The sequence below is a fragment of the Panthera uncia genome, chromosome B4 (genome assembly GCF_023721935.1).
Source record: "Panthera uncia isolate 11264 chromosome B4, Puncia_PCG_1.0, whole genome shotgun sequence".
Classification (NCBI taxonomy): domain Eukaryota; kingdom Metazoa; phylum Chordata; class Mammalia; order Carnivora; family Felidae; genus Panthera; species Panthera uncia.
Window position 1 is genome coordinate 101,708,376 of NC_064809.1, and position 20,113 is coordinate 101,728,488.

General features: G+C 35.6%; 1 protein-coding gene across 1 annotated transcript in view; it reads right to left on the reverse strand.

Annotated features, from left to right (window-relative positions):
- Positions 1-20,113, reverse strand: part of PPFIA2 (PTPRF interacting protein alpha 2) — a 199,891-nt gene that overhangs the window by 62,296 nt on the left and 117,482 nt on the right. Inside the window, exons 14-17 of the mRNA XM_049626011.1 lie at positions 18,425-18,662; positions 15,114-15,143; positions 11,124-11,254; positions 7,846-8,000 (exon numbers count right to left, since the gene is read on the reverse strand). Coding sequence (XP_049481968.1) covers positions 7,846-8,000; positions 11,124-11,254; positions 15,114-15,143; positions 18,425-18,662 — 554 coding nt within the window. The remainder of the gene's footprint in view (positions 1-7,845; positions 8,001-11,123; positions 11,255-15,113; positions 15,144-18,424; positions 18,663-20,113) is intronic.

Below are 20,113 nucleotides of genomic sequence, written 5' to 3' on the forward strand. Positions count from 1 at the left end.
AAAATTATTAAAGATAATTTTACTATTCTGCCACTGTAATTTCCTGACTCACATTTGCAGGGCTTGACCAAGTTATGGTTTCTCTAGTGAAAAGTAATATCTTATTAAAGTGTCAGTGAAAAATTTTATTGTTACTGTTTTTCATAATTTATTTTAGCGAACAATTTATAATACTCAATGCTACTAATTCTGGAGCATTGGTATAAATGTTAATCTCATAGCCTAGTAACTCTGTTACTGAACTATATCATTGTAACACAATCCTCTTTAATTGAAAACACACTGACTGCTGTCTAGATCTAATCAATACTTTTGAGTTCAGGGACAAACATTTACTTTATTCAATTATGCACATGTGCAATTAATACTTAAAAATTTTTTTATTATGAAAGAATTTCATTGGTGGTACCATTAGGAAAGTCATCCACTAGCTGACTGAAGGACTCTTGGGGTTCATTTTTTTTTTTTTTTTAATTTTTTTTTCAACATTTTTTATTCATTTTTGGGACAGAGAGAGACAGAGCATGAACGGGGGAGGGGCAGAGAGAGAGGGAGACACAGAATCGGAAACAGGCTCCAGGCTCCGAGCCATCAGCCCAGAGCCTGACGCGGGGCTCGAACTCACGGACCGCGAGATCGTGACCTGGCTGAAGTCGGACGCTTAACCGACTGCGCCACCCAGGCGCCCCATGGGGTTCATTTTTAAATGTGGGATTTTCCATTTATTCATGGCGTGTGAATATTTTATTTCTCTCATCGGTGTACTTGCCTTATTGTATATCTAGAAATTATTATTCACAGTCTGCAAGTAACAATAAAATTGTTTTCTTGAAGTGAAAACTAAAATTAATGATTCACATAAAAGTTACGAAATTCTTGATCAGATGGGGACATAGAGATTGATGAAGTAGACCCATTAAGTAAACAATGATACACTTCATCCACCAAGTGGTTATATGAATCAGCCTTTTTATATTTTTCTGAGCAAAGAAGAACATATAAATTATCATTTAAATGTTTTTAAGAACCCAAAATTTTAATTAGCAAAAATAACATTAAAAAAATTAAAAGCTCTGGGAGAGAAACAAAGAAAGTTCTAGAAGAATATTGTGAGTCAAAGCTAGACCCAGGAAAATAGATATTAGAATTGTTTCCCATAAATAAAACCATTAAAATAAAAAGCATGAGGAGCTTGGAAATACTCTGAATACTTCAAAATCTAATATCCTTTGAATAGAGCACTTAATAGAGAATTATGGCTACCCCCTACTTCAAAATGCCAATAAAAAATGAAACTTATTGCCATAGTAGGTACAATTATTTTTTAAGCATCGCATGTAGGACAGTACCCTTAAGCAGAAGCAAAAGTCTAGTCATGTGCATTTGTTTTAGCCCAGCTAAAACATTTCTGGGTGAGAACCTTCTTTCATAGAAGAATTTTCAGGTTCTGTTAAGGATGATGTCAGCCAAACCAGCTTATGAGCTCTTACTTTATGAATGGTCATCCCAATCTGGAGAGAGTCTGCCTCATTTTTGCCCAGCTGGTAGTGGGTTCATATGGCTGTGTGGGTTTTAAGAATGTCTACCTATTCATCTATACCAATATTTTATTTACTAGTCACACAGGGCTATGAAACACTTGAAATGTGGCTAGTCCAAATTAAGTGTTGCAAGTATGAAATACACATATGATTTTGAAAATGTAGTGTTAAAAGAAAGAATACAAGATATCTAATCAATAACTTTATATTGATTACATGTTGAAATACTTCTGATATATAGACAAATAATTATTGAAATTTATCTCACTGGTCTCCTTTTACTTTTCATAATGTTATATATGGGATTCACATTTGTGGCTTGAGTTACATTTTTGTTGCACAGCTCTATATATCTCGGTGGTTGTAAACTGGAGACTGTACCAATCTCCATAAGAAATATGAGTATTTGTGTATGTTGGTTGGAGGAGAGAGGCGCATATTCAGATGTCACAGTGACTGCAAAGGGCAACTGATATATACTGGGCAGGGAACAAGGATTCTAAGCATTCTTCAATGAGAAGAAAATCCTCTAATGTGCCTTAAAATGGCAGGAGTGCCCCTGATATGAAACATTAGCCTGTGGGAATCTGGGGGGTTGCTCACTCTCCAGGAGGTCTTTTAAGAATATGAAGAGAATATCATTAGCTCCACCCTCTCATGGCATGAGGTATTCAGGAATACAAGGCTTGAGTTTCATGATTCAGAGGATTACTCAGATAATAAACTGCTTATCACTTTTCAATGGCCACCTTGTAGTTGTGCATGCAAACACCAAGCCCAAATCCTCATCTTCAATGAAGTTCTCTGGGCTATCACTATCACTCTTACTTTGGCAAGGTCTTTGAGGAGTTGGAATTGTTGGACACAGGACCACCAGTGGGATGTGAGTGTTCCACTAAAGTATTTTTTTCTAGCTCCCTTTCTACATAAACATCTTGAGTAACCCCAAATCAGCAGGACAAGGATCTGGTGGTCCAATGTCATACAATATCATTCTAGAGAGCAGGAGTGAGTGGTTCACTTGTCAGATCACCTTCTTGGAAACAGAGTTAGGCCAGTGGCCCAGAACAACCCCATGGCTCTAAGTCTCTGGGCTCCCTGGGATATCTGGTTGACCCCAAGCATGAGGTAGAGAGCATACACTCTGAAGGGAAGCAACAGAGACTCAAATCCACATGGTTTGGTTGGATCAGACACCATGCCTGGATAGCACTGCCTCCCTGTTTTGTCCTAGGGTCTGAAAGGTTAAAAAAAAACCCAAAAAACAAAAAAAAACAGTGCTTTCAGTGATTGGACCCACACAGGTACGAATCTTGGCTAAGAGTCCTGCCCAGATAGCACTGCCAGCCCTAGTCTCTCCCAGGCAACAGAGAGGGATGATAGAAAATTCCAAGGAAAGTATTGCAAAGTATGAGGCTTCCTAAGACCCAGGTCAAGGAGTTCAGTAAAGGACTCTCATATACCTGGATCTATGAATGGTACTGGTTGGAGCCTTCTGTTCATCCAGACTGTGAGGGCAAATATCTCTATGTTGCTTGGTCCTTTGATTCCACTCAAAATAATTTATTTCATGTTGGCCCTTGAGGTACAAGTCTGTAGGAATTTCTAGGCAAAACCCACATTGCAAAGTCTGTGCCTCTTCATTTGTCCAATAGACAAATGGACTTAAAAAGGGACTTCTCACTCCAGAGAGATTAAGACTGCAATCTGTTACCCATTGGTGATTTCATCTTTTTCATCTGATCTCTCTTCAGTATTAAAGCCATAGCATTCAGTTGGATTTAAACACACTTTGAGTTTATAAATGGTTACTTCATTGCTCTATATCAGTTAGTCCATTAGCTCTCTAAAAAATGCACCTAGACTCAGGGCCTGGCTCAAAAAGGGTATGTGATAAACACTCTCATAATTGAAGCTAAATAGTGTTTTCTTCACAAAAGGCCCTTTCACCATGCAGAGTATGAGTCATCTTTAACAGATACTTTGTGGAATTTACATTGTATCTTTTGGCTCCATAGCATCTAGGAACAATCTAAATTTGGGAGTAAAGGCCAGCACAAGTCACCCAAATTTTATGTGTAGAAATATGCTTGCCAAATAATCCTGGTGCAATGTTGATGCTGTTTTCGTCATTATGAAGTTATTTTCTTTATTATGTTGATTATTGTCAAGGAGTTCAGGCAACTATAATACAATCTGTCAGATGACCATAAAGGAAACAGAATTACAATGTAGTAGGCAAAAAAAAAAAAAATCTCTTGGAGATGTATAGCCTCTCATATTCATTTAAAGGAAATTCACAAGAGTACCTTTTATTTATTTATGTATTTAATTATGTATTTGTGTATTTTTACTTAGTGATACATGTATTTTATACAGCAATAACTGGGGACATTGCCTGTTCAAATTTAATCTATTTTTTTCTTTTTTACTGTTTTGTTTTTCATAGATTTGTTTCATTTGCTTCTATTGGATCAAGTCTCCATTCTTGAAAATCTCTTTGTCTTTGATTTGTGTTGCCCTCTCTTACAATGCCTGTCAATGGCTTCTTTCCCTAAATTTTTTTAATGTTTATTTTATTTTTGAGAGGGAGGGACAGGCAGAGAGTGACGGAGACACAGAATCCGAAGCAGTCTCCAGGCTCTGAGCACAGAGCCTGACGTGGGGCTTGAACTAACAAACTGTGAGATCATGACCAGAGCCGAAGTCAGACACTTAACCGACTGAGCCACACAGGCACCCCAATGGCCTCTTTTCTTTATACTTAACATTAATTGTTAACATCAGCTAGGATGGTCATGTGCATTCTGTTCTTTTTTTCTTTATAGTCATTATAATTGGAGTTCTCTAATGACCTGGGAAAGCTGGTGCTTCCCCAGGTAGTAAGCCAAAGAATGTGGTAAGATCACAGGGAGAGAGATTTTGGACCCTCCGTAACTCAGTTTTTGGGACAGTCTTTAGAAATAACACCTTTTTTTTTCCATTTGTGTTTCCTATCCATATCAATAATCCAAAAATCAGATACCTGTGCTATTGAAATATTCACATACAGTGACTAGGGATGTATTTACCAAGGACAGAGTGAGTCCTAATTAGGCCATTAGAAACCCTTGATCCAAGGTGTCATCATTCTACTTATTAGCACCGTAACAGGAGGACTATTCAACCAGTTACAAACCTCACTGAATTTTTCCATCACCTAGGCCTCATTTTGACATCTTGTCCACAGGGATGCCATGAGTCACAGCTCACGCACTGCCCTTCCTATTCTCTTCCGGAGTAACTTTGTCAAAATAAAAAAAAAAAATGAGTGTCATCTGATATAGTTATTTTTAACACAGTTTAATTTGTTTTGCTTCAAAATAGGTTAATGCCTTCAGATAAAATTAAAAGGCAAGTCCGTCAGGATTCCAATAACTGATGTAGAATCATAGATTGTGGGGTTCAAACCCCTTTTCCCTAGCTATGCTGGTAGGATAGACAATGTAGCAGGTAAATTTTTTCTGGGTCAGAAATACGTTGAAGTTTTGTTTTGTTTTAAATAAAAGGTTGTATATGCTTATGTACTCTATCCTACTAATTTGAAAGCTCCTTGATGCCAACAGTTATGCTGTAGCCATTTTACTAAGGCTCATGGTTGGTACTCTAAACTTAAAAGTGTTTCAATATATGCTTATTCACTCAAAGTAGGAAGACGTAAATGATTTTGGATTATCTGTGTGTTTTTTTTCTTCCCTCAAATTCCCAAGCCTGTTGGGTTTCTCCAGGAGCTTTGATTCACCTTCAATATAGCTTCTACGTAGCTCCAGAGGAGTAGATATTTGTAACTGTCTTCCTCATCAGTATTGCAGTCCTTAGCGTGATTTAGACTCTGGTTTTGTTTATGTGGTAACTTTTTTGTTCTTCAGGGTAAAACAAAATCGCTCAGAGCTCAGAAATCTTCCCAGGGTGATGGTATGATCATGAATAACTATTGCTAGTTTCTGATTTGGATGGAGTTGATAACTGATTCACTTTATAACTGGTATGACATAGAGACACAAAGTTACTAAAAATGGGTAAGAAAGGCTAGGTTTCAAGAAGAATGTATATTTTTCTAGACTTTAAATTATATTTTGGATACCTTGATTTTGACAGAATATTGTTGGCAAAATTTCTAATGATTCAGTAACTCTTCATCAAAATTAAATTTAAAATAAAATAGAAAAAAGCCAAAAGAGAAAGGCAATTGAATATATTTTAAAAGGGAAAAGTAAATTATAGATCCCAAAATGAATATATATGTTTAAATAGGAGTAAATAAAATGATTACTATGTTAGCAAAATAGTTTAAAATAACTACCTACACTATTGTTAATTATACTGTAATATATTGGAAATGACAAATAATTTGGTAAGAATATAAATAGTTATCAAACAAGAAATTAAAACAATGCCTTGACACGTACATTTTATATCCAAAAAATAATCATCTTCTATCTTCTTTCCTTATGCAATAATTTTTTTATAGCCTTAGGAGTTCCTTTCCTGAGAAACAGAAGTCCAAAAAGGATTTAATTCATCTGTTGAGTAACATTTAATCACACAGCTGTCTGGACATTAGTTTTTCATGGCTTCTGATACTTTGTGTGGATTTTACAAAGGCACTTTTGAATATATGACATTTGTACCTCTGCAAACATAAATATTGCTCTCAGAAATTCTTTCAGTGCCAGGACAGGAAAGTTAGCCAGGAAGTTGGAGCATTACTTGTAAGTAATCATTCCTTTATTTGGGAAACTAAAGAAAGTGCTAAGAGATTTGTATCATTCTGTTCAGCATTCACCATTGGAGGAAGGAGCTAAATATTTTTTCAATAGATTAACTATATTTCTATGTTAAATAAGAAAAGATAGAAAAAAGAAGATGCAATCACAATAACCAATGTGATGAAAAGAGATTTCAGAAGAAAAAATATAGGAAGACACACACACACACACACACACACACACACACACACACACAAGCCAAGTGTATATTTACCTAGGGTCATTTCAAATGTACTGATGTATGTATGTATGTATGTATGTATCTATCTCTTTTAAAGTTTATTTATTTATTTTGATAGGGAGAGAGAGAGCACACAAATAGGGGAAGGGCCAAGAGAGGAAAAGAGAGAGAATCTGAAACAGGCTCTGCACTGTTAGTGCAGCCCCTGATGTGGGTCTCGAACCTATGAACCATGAGATCATGAATTGAGCCAAAATCAAGAGTTGGACACTTAATGAATTGAGCTACCCAGGCTCATATATATATATATGTACATATATATATATATATATATATATATGTACATATATACACACACACATATACACACGTATGTATACACATGTGTGTATATATATATATACATATGTGTGTATATACACATATATATAAAGTTTACTTATGTATTTTATATATAAAGTTTATTTATGTATTTTGAGAGAGAGAGAAAGCATGAGCTATGGAGGGGCAGAGAGAGACAGGGAGAGAGAGAATCCCAAGCGCTAAGAGCACAGAGCCAGACACGGCCTCACTCTCACAAATCAAACTGTGAGATTCTGACCTGAGCAGAAATCAAGAGTCAGATGCTTAACGGACTGAGCCACCCAGGCGCCCCTGTACTGATCCATATTTTTATTCCATTAGTGTCCAACAATAACTAACACAATCCCTATTGCCCTATTCCTTCCTCTGTCCTCCCACTTACATACTGTAGAGTTTATTCTGTGGAAAGCTGTGATAGCTTTAAATAAAGAAACCTGTACTTTTTTGGCCTGAATATCACAATTCTTTATTTTGGTTAAAAAGTTATTATGGATTTTTTGTAGGCATCTCAATTTTTTCAACAGAAAAGCATTTATATACATCTGTGTTTTAAGCGGCAGTATACTCAGTGGTTTTAAAAATTGACACTAAGATGAATATTTCAGTTCTGTAAATTACTAAGACATTGTTTACTCATCGATAAATAAGAACAACAGTAATAACACTTGTCTCGTAGGGACCTTGTGTCTATCAGAGTCAGTCCTAAATAATGTCTAGCTATTGTTATTCACAGAGGAATCAAAAGGATTGGATGTTTTATAATATTCTTCCCTTGTAAGTTTTGTCAAACATTATTCAGCTAAATTGAATTTACAGAGCTGACTGAAAAAGGAAGTGTGTCAGGTAGGCAAAAGAAAAATGCAGAGACGAGAAATGAAATGAAAACTAGACAGACCCTCACAAGTGACCAAAATGAGTCGCAGTGGAAGTTGTCAAATTCATGCACACTTACGGAGCTGCCCGAGTCGGGCTTTTTCCTTTTTACCAAACAGACGTCCTATTGAAGACTTGATTCCTTTCTTCTTGGGGGCTTTGTGAAGAGAGTCTTGGCTGCTATTGGAACTGCCAAGCCCAAGGCTTTCTGGCTCAAGGGAGGCAGATAAACTACTGCAAAACACAAAAGAGGGCAAACTGCTTATCCACAAGGTACACAGACTTGTTCCTTCATAAAGGGACAAATGAAAGAACACTTACTCTCTTCCTTTCCTCCCACATTTGCTCTTAAGCATATTGAAATTTGTTGTTGTTGTTTTTTTTCCTCAGCCTTAGGGCTCTGAGCCTCCAAATTTTGTCTGAGGAAAATGATTTTTGTTCTAAGTGATTTTCCCCCTTATTTTAATACAACCAGTGAACATAGGCCGGCTTATTAATTGCATGTTAAATGACCTTCCATTATTTAGCAAGTGACCCTTTACCTATTTCCACCTCAGAGTATGATTTTTTTAGTCTTAAACATAATGACCTATGATAAGACATTTAAATTTAACTAACAGTGAAGTTTAAGCTGCTATTCCAGGTCACAGCTTTACCTGATTTTCTTCTAGCCATCTTTCTCTCTCTCAGTTTTGGAACCTGATTCATTTATTTCTTTAATTTAAAAATGTTTATTGATTTAATTTATTTTTTAAAAAGTTTGCTTATTTTGGGAGAGTGAGAGAGAGAGAAAACGTGAGCAGGGGAGGGGCAGGAGAGAGGGAGAGAGAGAATCCCAAGAGGGCTCCACACTCAGCTTGGAGCCTGACAGCAGGGCCCAATCCCATGAGATCACAGCCTGAGCCAGTATCAAGAGTCAAATGCTTAACCACCTGAGCCACCCAGGCACTCAGTAGCTAACTATAGATGCACAGATTAACAAACAGGGCACTGGCAAATGAAGTAACTTGATCTCTTCCTTTAAGAGAGATTGGTGAACAGTCAGGAAACCAGAAAAGAGGCATTTTTAATGGTTAAATTAGTTTGAGAAAGAACAAAAATTTTAACCAGAAATAACTTCTAGTTGGTATTAGTAGATCATCGCTGTTTTTATGAGATGACTATTTCTCTTTTGGATATTAAGTTTTCAATTTTAATTCTAACATAGTTAACATGCAGTGTTAAATTGGTTTCAGGTGTACAATACAGTGATTCAACAACTCTATGCATTACTCAGTGCACCCTAAGTGTATTCTTTAATCCTTATCACCTATTTCACCCATCCTCCTACCCCTCCCCTCTGGTAACCATCAGTTTGTTCTCTACAATTAAGAGTCTGTTTCTTGATTTGCGTCTCTCTTTTTTTCCTTTGGTCATTTCAATGTGTGTGTGTGTGTGTACCACTTGTTCTTTTTTTAAAATTAAAAAAAAACTTTTAACATGTATTTATCTATTTTGAGAGAGAGAGGGAGAGCGTGAGTAGGGGAGGGGCAGAGAGAGAGGGAGAGAGAGAATCTTAAGAAGGCTCCACACTCACTGCAGAGCCCAATGGGGGCTTGATCCCACAACCCTGAGATCATGACCTGAGCCAAAATCAAGAGCCAACCGCTTAACTGACTGAGCCACCCAGGTGCCCGTTATTTATTTTAGAGAGAGAGAGAGAGAGAGAGAGAGAGAGAGCGCTCGCATGCAAGTGAGTCAGGGCAGAGAGAGAGGGGGACCAAGTATCCTAAGTGGGATATGCACTGACAGCAGAGAGCCTGATTCAGGGCTCATACTCATGAACCCTGAGATCATGACCTGAGCCGAAGTCAGACTCTTAACTGACTGAACCATCCAGGCACCTCTGGTGCCTCATTCATTTAATTTTAAATCATCTAGGTGGGATTTAAAAGCAAATACTCATATGCTCTAGTGATCATTTTGTTTTTTCTTACAGTTCTCAGGTATTCTTTCAGGTACATGATAAACTGAAATGATTTCCAAGAAGTTGCTCTAGACTCCATTCCTGGTCAATGTAACTGACATAGTATTAATAGGAGAGGTACAATAGATACATTGGTATCTATTCTACAGCTGTCCATTTGACAACACCATGATGAATTACTTAACTTTACTTATTCATCCTCTTTAATGAGTTGACATTCTCTAAACTCCAAACCAATAGCTTTTCACATGTTAAAACAGGAGTGATTCTTTTCTTGGAGGATGAAAGCAGATAGTTTGAAGCTGGAGTAACTGGGGTTTTATACTCACATTAGAAATTAAACATAAAACAGAAAGGAGCAAATGTCTGCCAGCACAGAACCTCTGTTTTAAAGCATATTTGTTGTAAAACTCATACTATTTAGAAGATAAATTCTTACTTAAAGTGTTAATACTAAGCCATTATGCACAGCCATATCAATGATGTGTCTTGAGATGCTGCAATTGATAAGACTGTAAAAGCATATATATTTAAGATGTGAATTGCATGCTTAGATTTGTTTATGTTGCTTATTATAGCGATCTGCTTGCAATTTTGTAGGCAGATGGAAAGCACCACAGGATGAGTTGCTACAACAAATAGGGTATTTCCCCTTACCTCTTTTAACATTTTGGCAGATATGCTTTTTCCCCCTCTAAGAACTTTCTGCTTATTAGCTGTTATAGCTGTCAGCACCAGACCCTGGGGGGTAGTATACATACCTGTTTGCTAAAAATAAATGAACTGCAATTATGGACTTTTCAGAACTTAATTACTTTTTAAAAAATGTTTTAGTTATTGGTGGTGGGGGAGGGGAGCAGAGAGAAAGGGAGAGAGAGAATCCCAAGCAGGATCCATGCTCAGTGCCGAGCCCTGTCTCACCACCGTGAGATCATGACCTGAGCTGAAATCAAGAGTCAGATGCTCAACCAACTGAACACCCAGGCATCCCCAGACCTTACTTTTACACCTAAGCCTAAGCCAAATTTATAGTTTTGTCCTAGAGTCTGTTAAGTTTTTTGCTATTCTTCCTAGTGAGTCTTTCCATTAGCCTGACTTCTTTTTAATACTAAATATCCACTAAATATAGAAGAGATAATCTCATCAATATTGGCTAGTAATAAGACCACAAATACATAGTTAATTTTAAAACTAAAAATTTGATCTCAGAATGCATTTTTTTTTCACAAGAGGAGAGGGGAGAGGGAGGAGGGCAATACTCTACTGGAGAGTTATAGCTCAAACCAAATTTCTCACATAAATTTTTAAGCAGTCTATTTGACAGCACTTAAAGAAAGAATATTTTCAGAAGGAGAGCATGCAAACCGTGAAGTGAGCTGAGAGAATCATACCTTCGGGCATCATTGTGGTAGGAGGAGGGAAGGGTGTGAGTCATCCTGATGGCTCTAGGGGTGGGGGGAGGAGAAGTTTCACATTTTATAGTTGCTTTATCCTCCCGACCATCTTCTTCCACCACTGCAATCTAGAAATGAAAACAATTCATTCAGATGAATTCTTTCTAGATTTCAAATGAAATTGACAGAAATGGAGAGTCATTGGCAAAACTATTTGAGTAATTCTAATACAAACACAAAACAAAAAACTTGGGGCATATAGGTCTTAGACATATAAATTCTTATTACTGAAGCACGTGAGTTTAATAACTGTTTTAAAAGTGAAGGTATTCCAGTTTAATATATAACCTGGACACATTTCATAAAAAAACATTATTTAAGAGTGAATAAGCACCATAGATCAATATCCAGGAACTATGAAAAAGCTATCACGGACTCCGTTTCAACATATCAGAATGTAAAGGCTTACAAAAAAGTTACTGGGTACATATTTGAGTTAATTCATTAAGAAGGTATGCATAGTCAGGTTATCATAACATGGAAATCTTTTAAGTAGGAGATTTTTTTAATATTTATTTTTGAGACACAGAGCACAAGTGGGAGAGGGGCAGAGAGAGAAGGAGACACAAAATCCAAATCACACTCCAGGCTCTGAGCTGTCAGCACAGAGCCTGACATGAGGATCAAACTCATAAAGCATGAGATCATGACCTGAGCCAAAGTTGGATGCTTAACCGACTGACCACCCAGGCCCCCTTTAAATAGGAGATTTTTGAAATGAGAAGAGAAGATGGCAAAACTACAACTTTATCAGATAAAGTGTATTATTAACGCAGGCAAATGAAATGTGGTCCAGATGTTTAAAAAATGAGTTGTAGCTTATTAGAAAAAAAAATTCTTTTTAAAGATTATAAAAGGTAAGAACATAATTCTTGCAAACAGTTTCATTTCACTATCTCCCATGGGAACACAGACAAAGGCATACAGAAACCAGAAGATGGATGGAAGGGCTTTCCTTAAAGAATTTAGTTCAGGAGCACCTGAGTGGCTGAAGCATCCAACTTCAGCTCAGTCAATTGGTTAAGCATCCAACTTCAGCTCAGCTCATTATCTCGTGGTTTGTGAGTTTGAGCCCCTTGTTGGGCTCTAAGCTGAGAGCTCAGAGCCTGAAGCCTGCTTCAGATTGTGTCCCCTTCTGTCTCTGCCCCCCACCCCCACCCCTCGTACTCTGCCTCTCTCTCTCTCTCTCTCTCTCTCTCTCTCTCTCAGAAAAAAAATAAACATTAAGAAAAAGAAAGAATTTAGTTCAGAGTCCAGAACAATTCAAGATACCATAAATTTTGTCAGAGATAGACATATAAAACCACATTACAGTAAAGACTATTCAACGGTAAAGTTGACTGTGAAGAGATATTTTTTACAACAATCTTGCATTTCTTTTCATGGCATCACTGTGTGTTAAAATACCTATACATAGAAAGATTGTGGAAAGCATAGCTAATAGATATGGCTCTGGAAGTTCTAATGACAAAGAGCAATATGGCTATAGCAAAAAAATTTAAAGCTGTGTTCTCATCTTATGTCTACATAATGTCTTGCTTTGTTTCTATGTTAGGCTATTATGCATAAATGTGTTTCTATATGATACATGATAAAGACTTCATGCATTGAAGAAACTGAATGAAGTTGTTTGTCTGGGCTCTTGTCATCCAAGCCTTGATTCCTTTTAACGATTTAAGTAGGCATCTATATAGGATTTCCTCTCTCCATTTCAACTAGCAAAGGGCCACCAGAAGAATCTTTTTCAAAAACTACTTTCAGCATGATGTTAATCCTACAGAAAACTCTTTGTAAACTCACATCTCATCTAAATTCATAAAGTGTGTTTCTAAACTCTTCCTGATATGTATTTATGTCTTCACAGTTCCATGATCTAGCCATAATTGTTTTCTGTGATTATTTCTGCCAAGCCTGACCTTTCTGCTTCCATTACTTTTTTTCCTGAAACACCTCCTAAAATGCCTTCCTCTTTCTATTCTGCCAGTCAAACTATGCAAACTTTCCAAATATCAGCTCTTAAAAACATCATAGACACTCTTCCTCTGAATAATGCTTAGAGTTAACACTATATAAATAAAATAGAGGAGAAAGGATTTGGAATCAGAGATGGATTTGAATTCTGGTTTCTCTTATTTGTTGAAAGACACATGCTCATTATTTACCTGCTCTAAGATTCAATTTCCTCATCAATAAAATGGAAACTAATAATACTTACCTTAATGCGTTCATTTCAAGGGTAAATGGAATCACACTTGTAACTCCTTAACCTGATAAACAACAATTTTTAGTTTGTGGCCTTCTTTCCATGACCTACCTTTCTTATCAACTATTTCTTCATCCTATGAATTCCCTGAGCCTGCATTTCTGTATGGAACCTTCCTTTGTGACTTTTTTTCTTATATCCACTAAACTTCTTTTATATCCATCATCTACTCAGATATCTTTCTATATTCCCAGTATAATTCTTTTCAGTGGCAGAGAAAGACAAAGACAAATAATAAGAACATTATGATGGTAAATTTGATAGTTGAGAACTAAGTGTTAGTATCAAGGAGAAGATGCTATAGGAAGATAGATGATAACTCCGGAAAAGAAATTCCATCAATCTATGCCACACAAGTTAATATAGATTCCCTTAATTTAAAAAAGAAACAAAGAAAAAAATACTTTTATAGTTTTAGAAGTGGGCATAATCTGACTACCACATCTTTTTTTGTTTTTAAGTTTATTCATTTTTGAGAGGGAGAGACAGAGCATGAACAGGGGAGGGGCAGAGAGAGAGAGGAGACACAGAATCCTAAGCAGGCTCCAGGCTCTGAGCTGTCAGCACAGAGCCTGATGTGGGGCTCAAACTCATAGACAGCAAGATCATGACCTGAGTGGAAGTTGGACGCTTAACCAACTGAGCCACCCAGGTGCCCCCTATCACATCTTGATGATGCTGAAAAATAGATTTACGCTCTGGAGAGTAGGTTCAACCTTTGAAATCTTTCCCATCTGATATCCCATGAGTCTGAACTCTGCTGTTATCAATTATCTAAGAAGATGTCATTTTGTGAATCAGGACTGGAGTCAATTTTGTTTCTCATTTCCAATATGTATTCTATTGATGTCACATTAAACAAGAAAGGAGCAGATTAATTATATTTTTGTAATTTCTATATTCTTGATGCTCTGGCGTCTGGCACCATGCTGACCCAGGACATAATGCGCCTCCCAGGACTAGCTAATTCCTAGAGATTGCAAACTACTTCCCTGGAGTATGACTTCCATATGTACATCAATCTATCTAGACCAGTATCCCAAATCATATTCTTGACCTGGCTCTTGTAATACTCCAGGAGGCAATATTCCTCTGCCTTAATCATGCCAGGCCAGGAATCAGACAACTAGAGACAGCCCCTATACCCAGAGCCCACAGAAATGATTAAAACAGGCCAATCTTAAGCCTGCTCACCCTGCCTTGCGTTTCTAACAGAAACTACAATAAAACTCCTACCCATCCTTTCTCCTAGTTCTTTTTGCCTCATGACCTACTCAGGTGCTTTTGCCTTTGCAAAGGGAAGGGTGAGTAACAAGGTATCTTTTCATTGGCAGTAGTCTCCTGATCTGTTGGTCTCACATCCATGAATAATAGTAAAACTGCATTTAAAAGTAAGCAGCATTCTTCTAGCATTGACAATAAATAATCTAATTCTAGGATATGTAGACTACATAATCTAATCATTACTCTAGAAAACATAAACAATTTTATTTTGAGGCATTTGCTCTTATAATCATATTTAAACAATTCGATAATGCTTAAATACTTTTAATATTTCTGTTTATGTTAATAAAATGCTTCAAATAAAGGGAATGCAATTTTAAAACTTTCACAGAAAAAAAACAATATTCAACTAGTAATCACACAAAAGATATTTACATTACCTTTCTCCGATGTTTCCTTAGATCACTTGGCTGTGATTGGCAGAAATAAAAGCAACATAAAACAGAACTAATTAATGAGTATCATATGACCATGTTACAATTTTTAATAGTATTCTATAACTTGGCTGTCTTGTTTTTTCATTCCATTGTTTTCTAAATAAATGTCTTTACCCATTATAAGAGGACTCCTCCTAAAAGTGACTTCAGAGAGGGAACTTCTTAGAAGGAATGGTGGGGTGGGGGGGGGGGGACAGGTCTACATGATGGGGTCAAGCATACATGCATGGGATCTGAGACATGGAACCCTGGGGAATATGAAGCACATGTAGTGAGCTAGTGAGAAATAAATATGGGACTTATCTTCTCCCCAAAATATAAATGGGAATGAAAGAGATTATCCATAAACAAAGATCCAATACACATGTATGGAGTTTGTAAGCATTCCCTCTTGCCTTATCTATGCTCAGCCTTGGTCCACCCTTGGACAGGCATACTGCTCCTGAGCTATCTCAAACTTCCTGGCTTCCTAACTAGTCTCCCATTCCCAAATGCTAAGAGCTCTGGCCTCAATAAAATATGTTTTTAGGGCTGCTGTTTTCTTGTCAACGTTACAATGTTACAAAATTACATAATTTTTTTTAAAGTTAATTCTTTATGATTTCAGATGAATCTTGCTCACTTAGTATCTTTGTTAATTTTTCTTATGTAAGTAAAACAATTTTATTCCATTATAGTTATATTTACATTTATATATTTTTGTTCCTGGAAAATGGGTTGATTTACTCCACACAATATTCTTACTAAATATTGGCAGGATGTTCCTTATGCTTATGGATTTGTGGTGAGGTAAAAGTAAATAAAAGTACATTTTATAATCAGGAAAAATAACAATCTTTGTAAAACATATACACACATACAATACAAATGAAAACAATGTCTTTTCAATCTCTGCTTTTCTGTCTCCCAAATTTTTCATTTTCCTCTGAATATTCAAACATGGATTATATTCCCCCAAATTATGCCCTCCCTCATATTTTCTACAGGTAAAAGAAAATCTACCTGCCTTTCACTATAACAGTGATGAATTTAATGACGAAGTTTTATTAGGTGATAAAGACTCCCTGAATTTCATTTATTGTTTTTCTGAGTCAGATATGGGACATTTTAAGTACTTTTTTACACTCAAGAAATGCTTTAAATATTTTTTAAGTACTGTAATTATAGTATAATAATGTTCATTTGGTATTGATTTATTTATAACTAACTGCTAAAGAAAGTGCATGAAAGCAGTGGCATCTTTTTCATATATATATATATGTATGTCTAAATGATTATAAATGTTATTTTGCTATTATAAAAATATTAACACTATCAAGGATTAGGATACTAATGCTTATGAACATACTTAGAAAGCTAAATATATGTAGCAAATATAAACAGAAACTAAGCCAAAGATAGTATCATGTCTAGTTAATAAAGTCAAATTGATGGTTCCTAGATTTCTAAAATCACCACATCATAACGTAGCTCAGTATATTGGGTTATTATATCTTAGTACATTGACTAAAAAGTTTGTGCTGTGTCTAGGTGGGGTCAGTTCTGATTACTGTCCTTTGTTCTGAACGGGCATTGTCTATGATGTCTATTTTAAGAATATTTTTAATATCAAGTCTGGAAATGAGCGCAGAATAGAGGACTCAATGGCTTAAGAAGGTATATGTTTCCTTTTTTAAAAATATTGCCATTTCTCTTTTATGTTGACTTTATTGCATTGAAGTCCATAATGGCAAAGAGTCTGAATATGAAAAATGCTGCCACACCATACAGTTTTGTTTCAATTCACAATTGTAAAATTAAAGAAAAAAGATACTTATACATAATAAATTTTATAAAAATAAAAATTAAAAAAATATGTGTTAGTTTTCCCTAGACGTGAGAGCATGAAATATACATATATATGTATATGTGTATTATATATATACACATAGATATATATGTTAGGTACAGTACACATTTTTGCAACATATTTATTTAAAGGTGCTATTTAGAAAATTAATTAAAATTTTTTGTTCAGATACTTTACACACATACATACACAGATACAGATATTGTGACACTTTTTATAGTAGCTTCACAGCTTTCTGAACATATGCAGAAACACTATATACACTTCATGTTCTTCTGTGGTAACATTAATTTAGTCTCCATTTGTTATATTTGTGCTAGTTTTACAGTCTCTAAGCTATTATTTTATCCATTTATTTTTAATTAATTTCTACCCCCAAATTTATGTTTAATTGGAATTTTGTTTTAATAGTATAGTTTTAATATTCATTACAAAACCAGAATTTTACCTCCATAAATAGTAGAATGTTTAAATCTTCATTATTGTCATTTAAACATAGTTCTAGGTAATCACAGAAAAAAATAAATGGACAGAATAGTATATGCTTTTGCATCAGCAAATGTGAAAGACATACAGCTCCATTTACTGTGTTAAACGTGGGCAATTTACTCATGCTCTCAAACACCCGTTACTTCTGCTTTCTGTTGAAATGGTGTCCTCTGACGTGCAGATGTTATGATGGGAAGTAAAACATCACAGCATTCAGTAGTCATTTTTTTTTCCTATCATTTTTTTTTTCCAGAGGTTTTTCTACCTTATTTTTAGCGAAGGGCACTTTGATTTTCTCTGTTATGTTCAGAGCACCTCCTAATAATTTAGGTTTCCAACTTTTAATTCCTAATAATTTAGGTTTCCGACTTTTAATTCTAAACATAAAAATAAATGAAACAAAGGATTAAAGAATAAAGAAGTGTAAAAATGTTGACATGAAATTCTAAAACAAAATTGGGAAATTGTTGCTATTGGTTTTGGTGGTTCTTTTATTCAAGTTATATTATTTATATTATAAAAATTTAACATTTTATGTTGTTATATTGGAGCAATTAGAACCAGTATTTTCTATTATTTATTGTGTTAAAAGTAAAATACTCACTCCCAACTACTTCACCAAGATATCATAAGGAAAAATTTACTTAATGGTTTCCGTCACTCAGATTTCTGATGTGACATTTAGATCGCTGCTCTTCTATTTCCTTATTATGTGACTTGAAAAATTACATCTTTGTAGGCTACATTTCCTCCACTCATAATCGGATTAGTAGTTGCACCTACCACATATGGTTGTTGTGAAAAAAAGAAAAACAATAAAACACACAGAAAGTCCTTAGAACAAACACCCAATATGAATCAGCTAATGCACATGAGTCTTAATGGGGTCAAATGTTCTCTGTGCACATCATCATACCAGTGTCATGACTCCCATCCGATCCATTTCCCTGGCAGGGCTTCGTGGGGTGAGCTTTGGCGTTGAGTGTCCACTGGGGGGAGATGAACTGGCCAGCGAAGAAGCTGTAACCGAGGCAGTGATAGAGGTACCTGGGTGGACCCTTGCTAAATTCAGGCCTTCCAGGCTCACACTAGCCACCCTATTCTCAATTTCTTCAGCACGTAACTCTGTAGATTCTTTTTCTTCCTGAATTAGCCTAAAAGACACAGTTGAATTTGGATCCATTATATGCTGCTATAGTGGTAATGAGAATTCACATAATAAAAAGCAAATAAATACATAAATAAACAAATAAATAACTCTGTGAGTATTTTATATCAAATCTAATGTTTTCTTTACTCAAAGGCAATATAACTTTCAATAAATTTCAGACACTTTCTGGCTGAAATTTAGAACATCTTTCTTTTCAAATGATATACAGCTCCTCCCCACTTTGACCCTCTTTCTATCTATACTATCACCTGCTAAAACCTTTAAAACCTTGCCTGCCTAGATAATTTTGCCACTAATCCTAATCTTATTTTTTTTTTCCCTAATCTTATTTTTGAACCGAGGTGCCAATAAATGAGACTTTTAGAAACTCAGATCCTAACAAAGATGTTGAATCTTACATCCCAACTGATTAAAAAGCATACTTGATAGAATCTTCAATAAATGGTCATTCATAATTATCATTTAGTCAAATAAAACCCTTACACTTTTTTTTAAACCAATACCTACTCAGCCACGTCAACTTTAAATAAGCACCACGTGGGGTACCTGGGTGGCTCAGTTGGTTGAGCATCCAACTTTGGTTCAGGTCATGATCTTATGGTTCATGAATTCGAGCCCCACATCCGTGCTCCACATCAGGCTCGCTGCTGTCAGCCCAAAGCCCACTTTTCATCCTCTCTCTCCCTCTCTATCTGCCCCTTCCCCCACCTCTCAAAAATAAATAAACATTAAAAAAAATAAGCACCAGGCAATTTAATAATGTGGAGATGATCTATCTCCAGATAGATACATACATCATACTTACATACATAGTGAAAAAATGTTTTAACTCTTGATATAAATGCTTTTCAGAAGACAAAGCACTAATACTCCTTTTTTTAAATAAAGAGAAACTTCAAGAATATGTATAAATGAACTATTACAGAGATGCAAAGAACAAAGAATTTTAGCAGGGTTGCATAAATACCCTATTTAAGCTGTGTCTATTTGTTATAATGAAACTGTACCAGTAGGTGACTTAAAAAATAGGGTTTAGAACTTCTCCTAAGACATTTTCCTCTTAACTATAAATGGCTTATTGTGATCTCCTATGATATATAATCCTTAACTGTAAGGTTATGATCACCACAAAGTTTTATATTTATATATTTATTTTGGAAAACTGTTTGGTGGTTTCTTATAGAACTAAACATACTCTTACCATATTATCCAGTAATTGTGTTCTTTGGTATTTAGCTAAATGAGTTAAAAACTATGTCCACCCAAAACCAGCACACTGATGTTTATAGCAGCTTTATTCATGACTGCCAAAACTTGAAACAACCAAGATCTTCTTCAATGGTGAATGGATAAATTGAGGTACATCCAGACAATCGAATATTATTCAGAGCTAAAAAAGAAGTGAGCTATCAAGTCATGAAAAGATATGGAAGA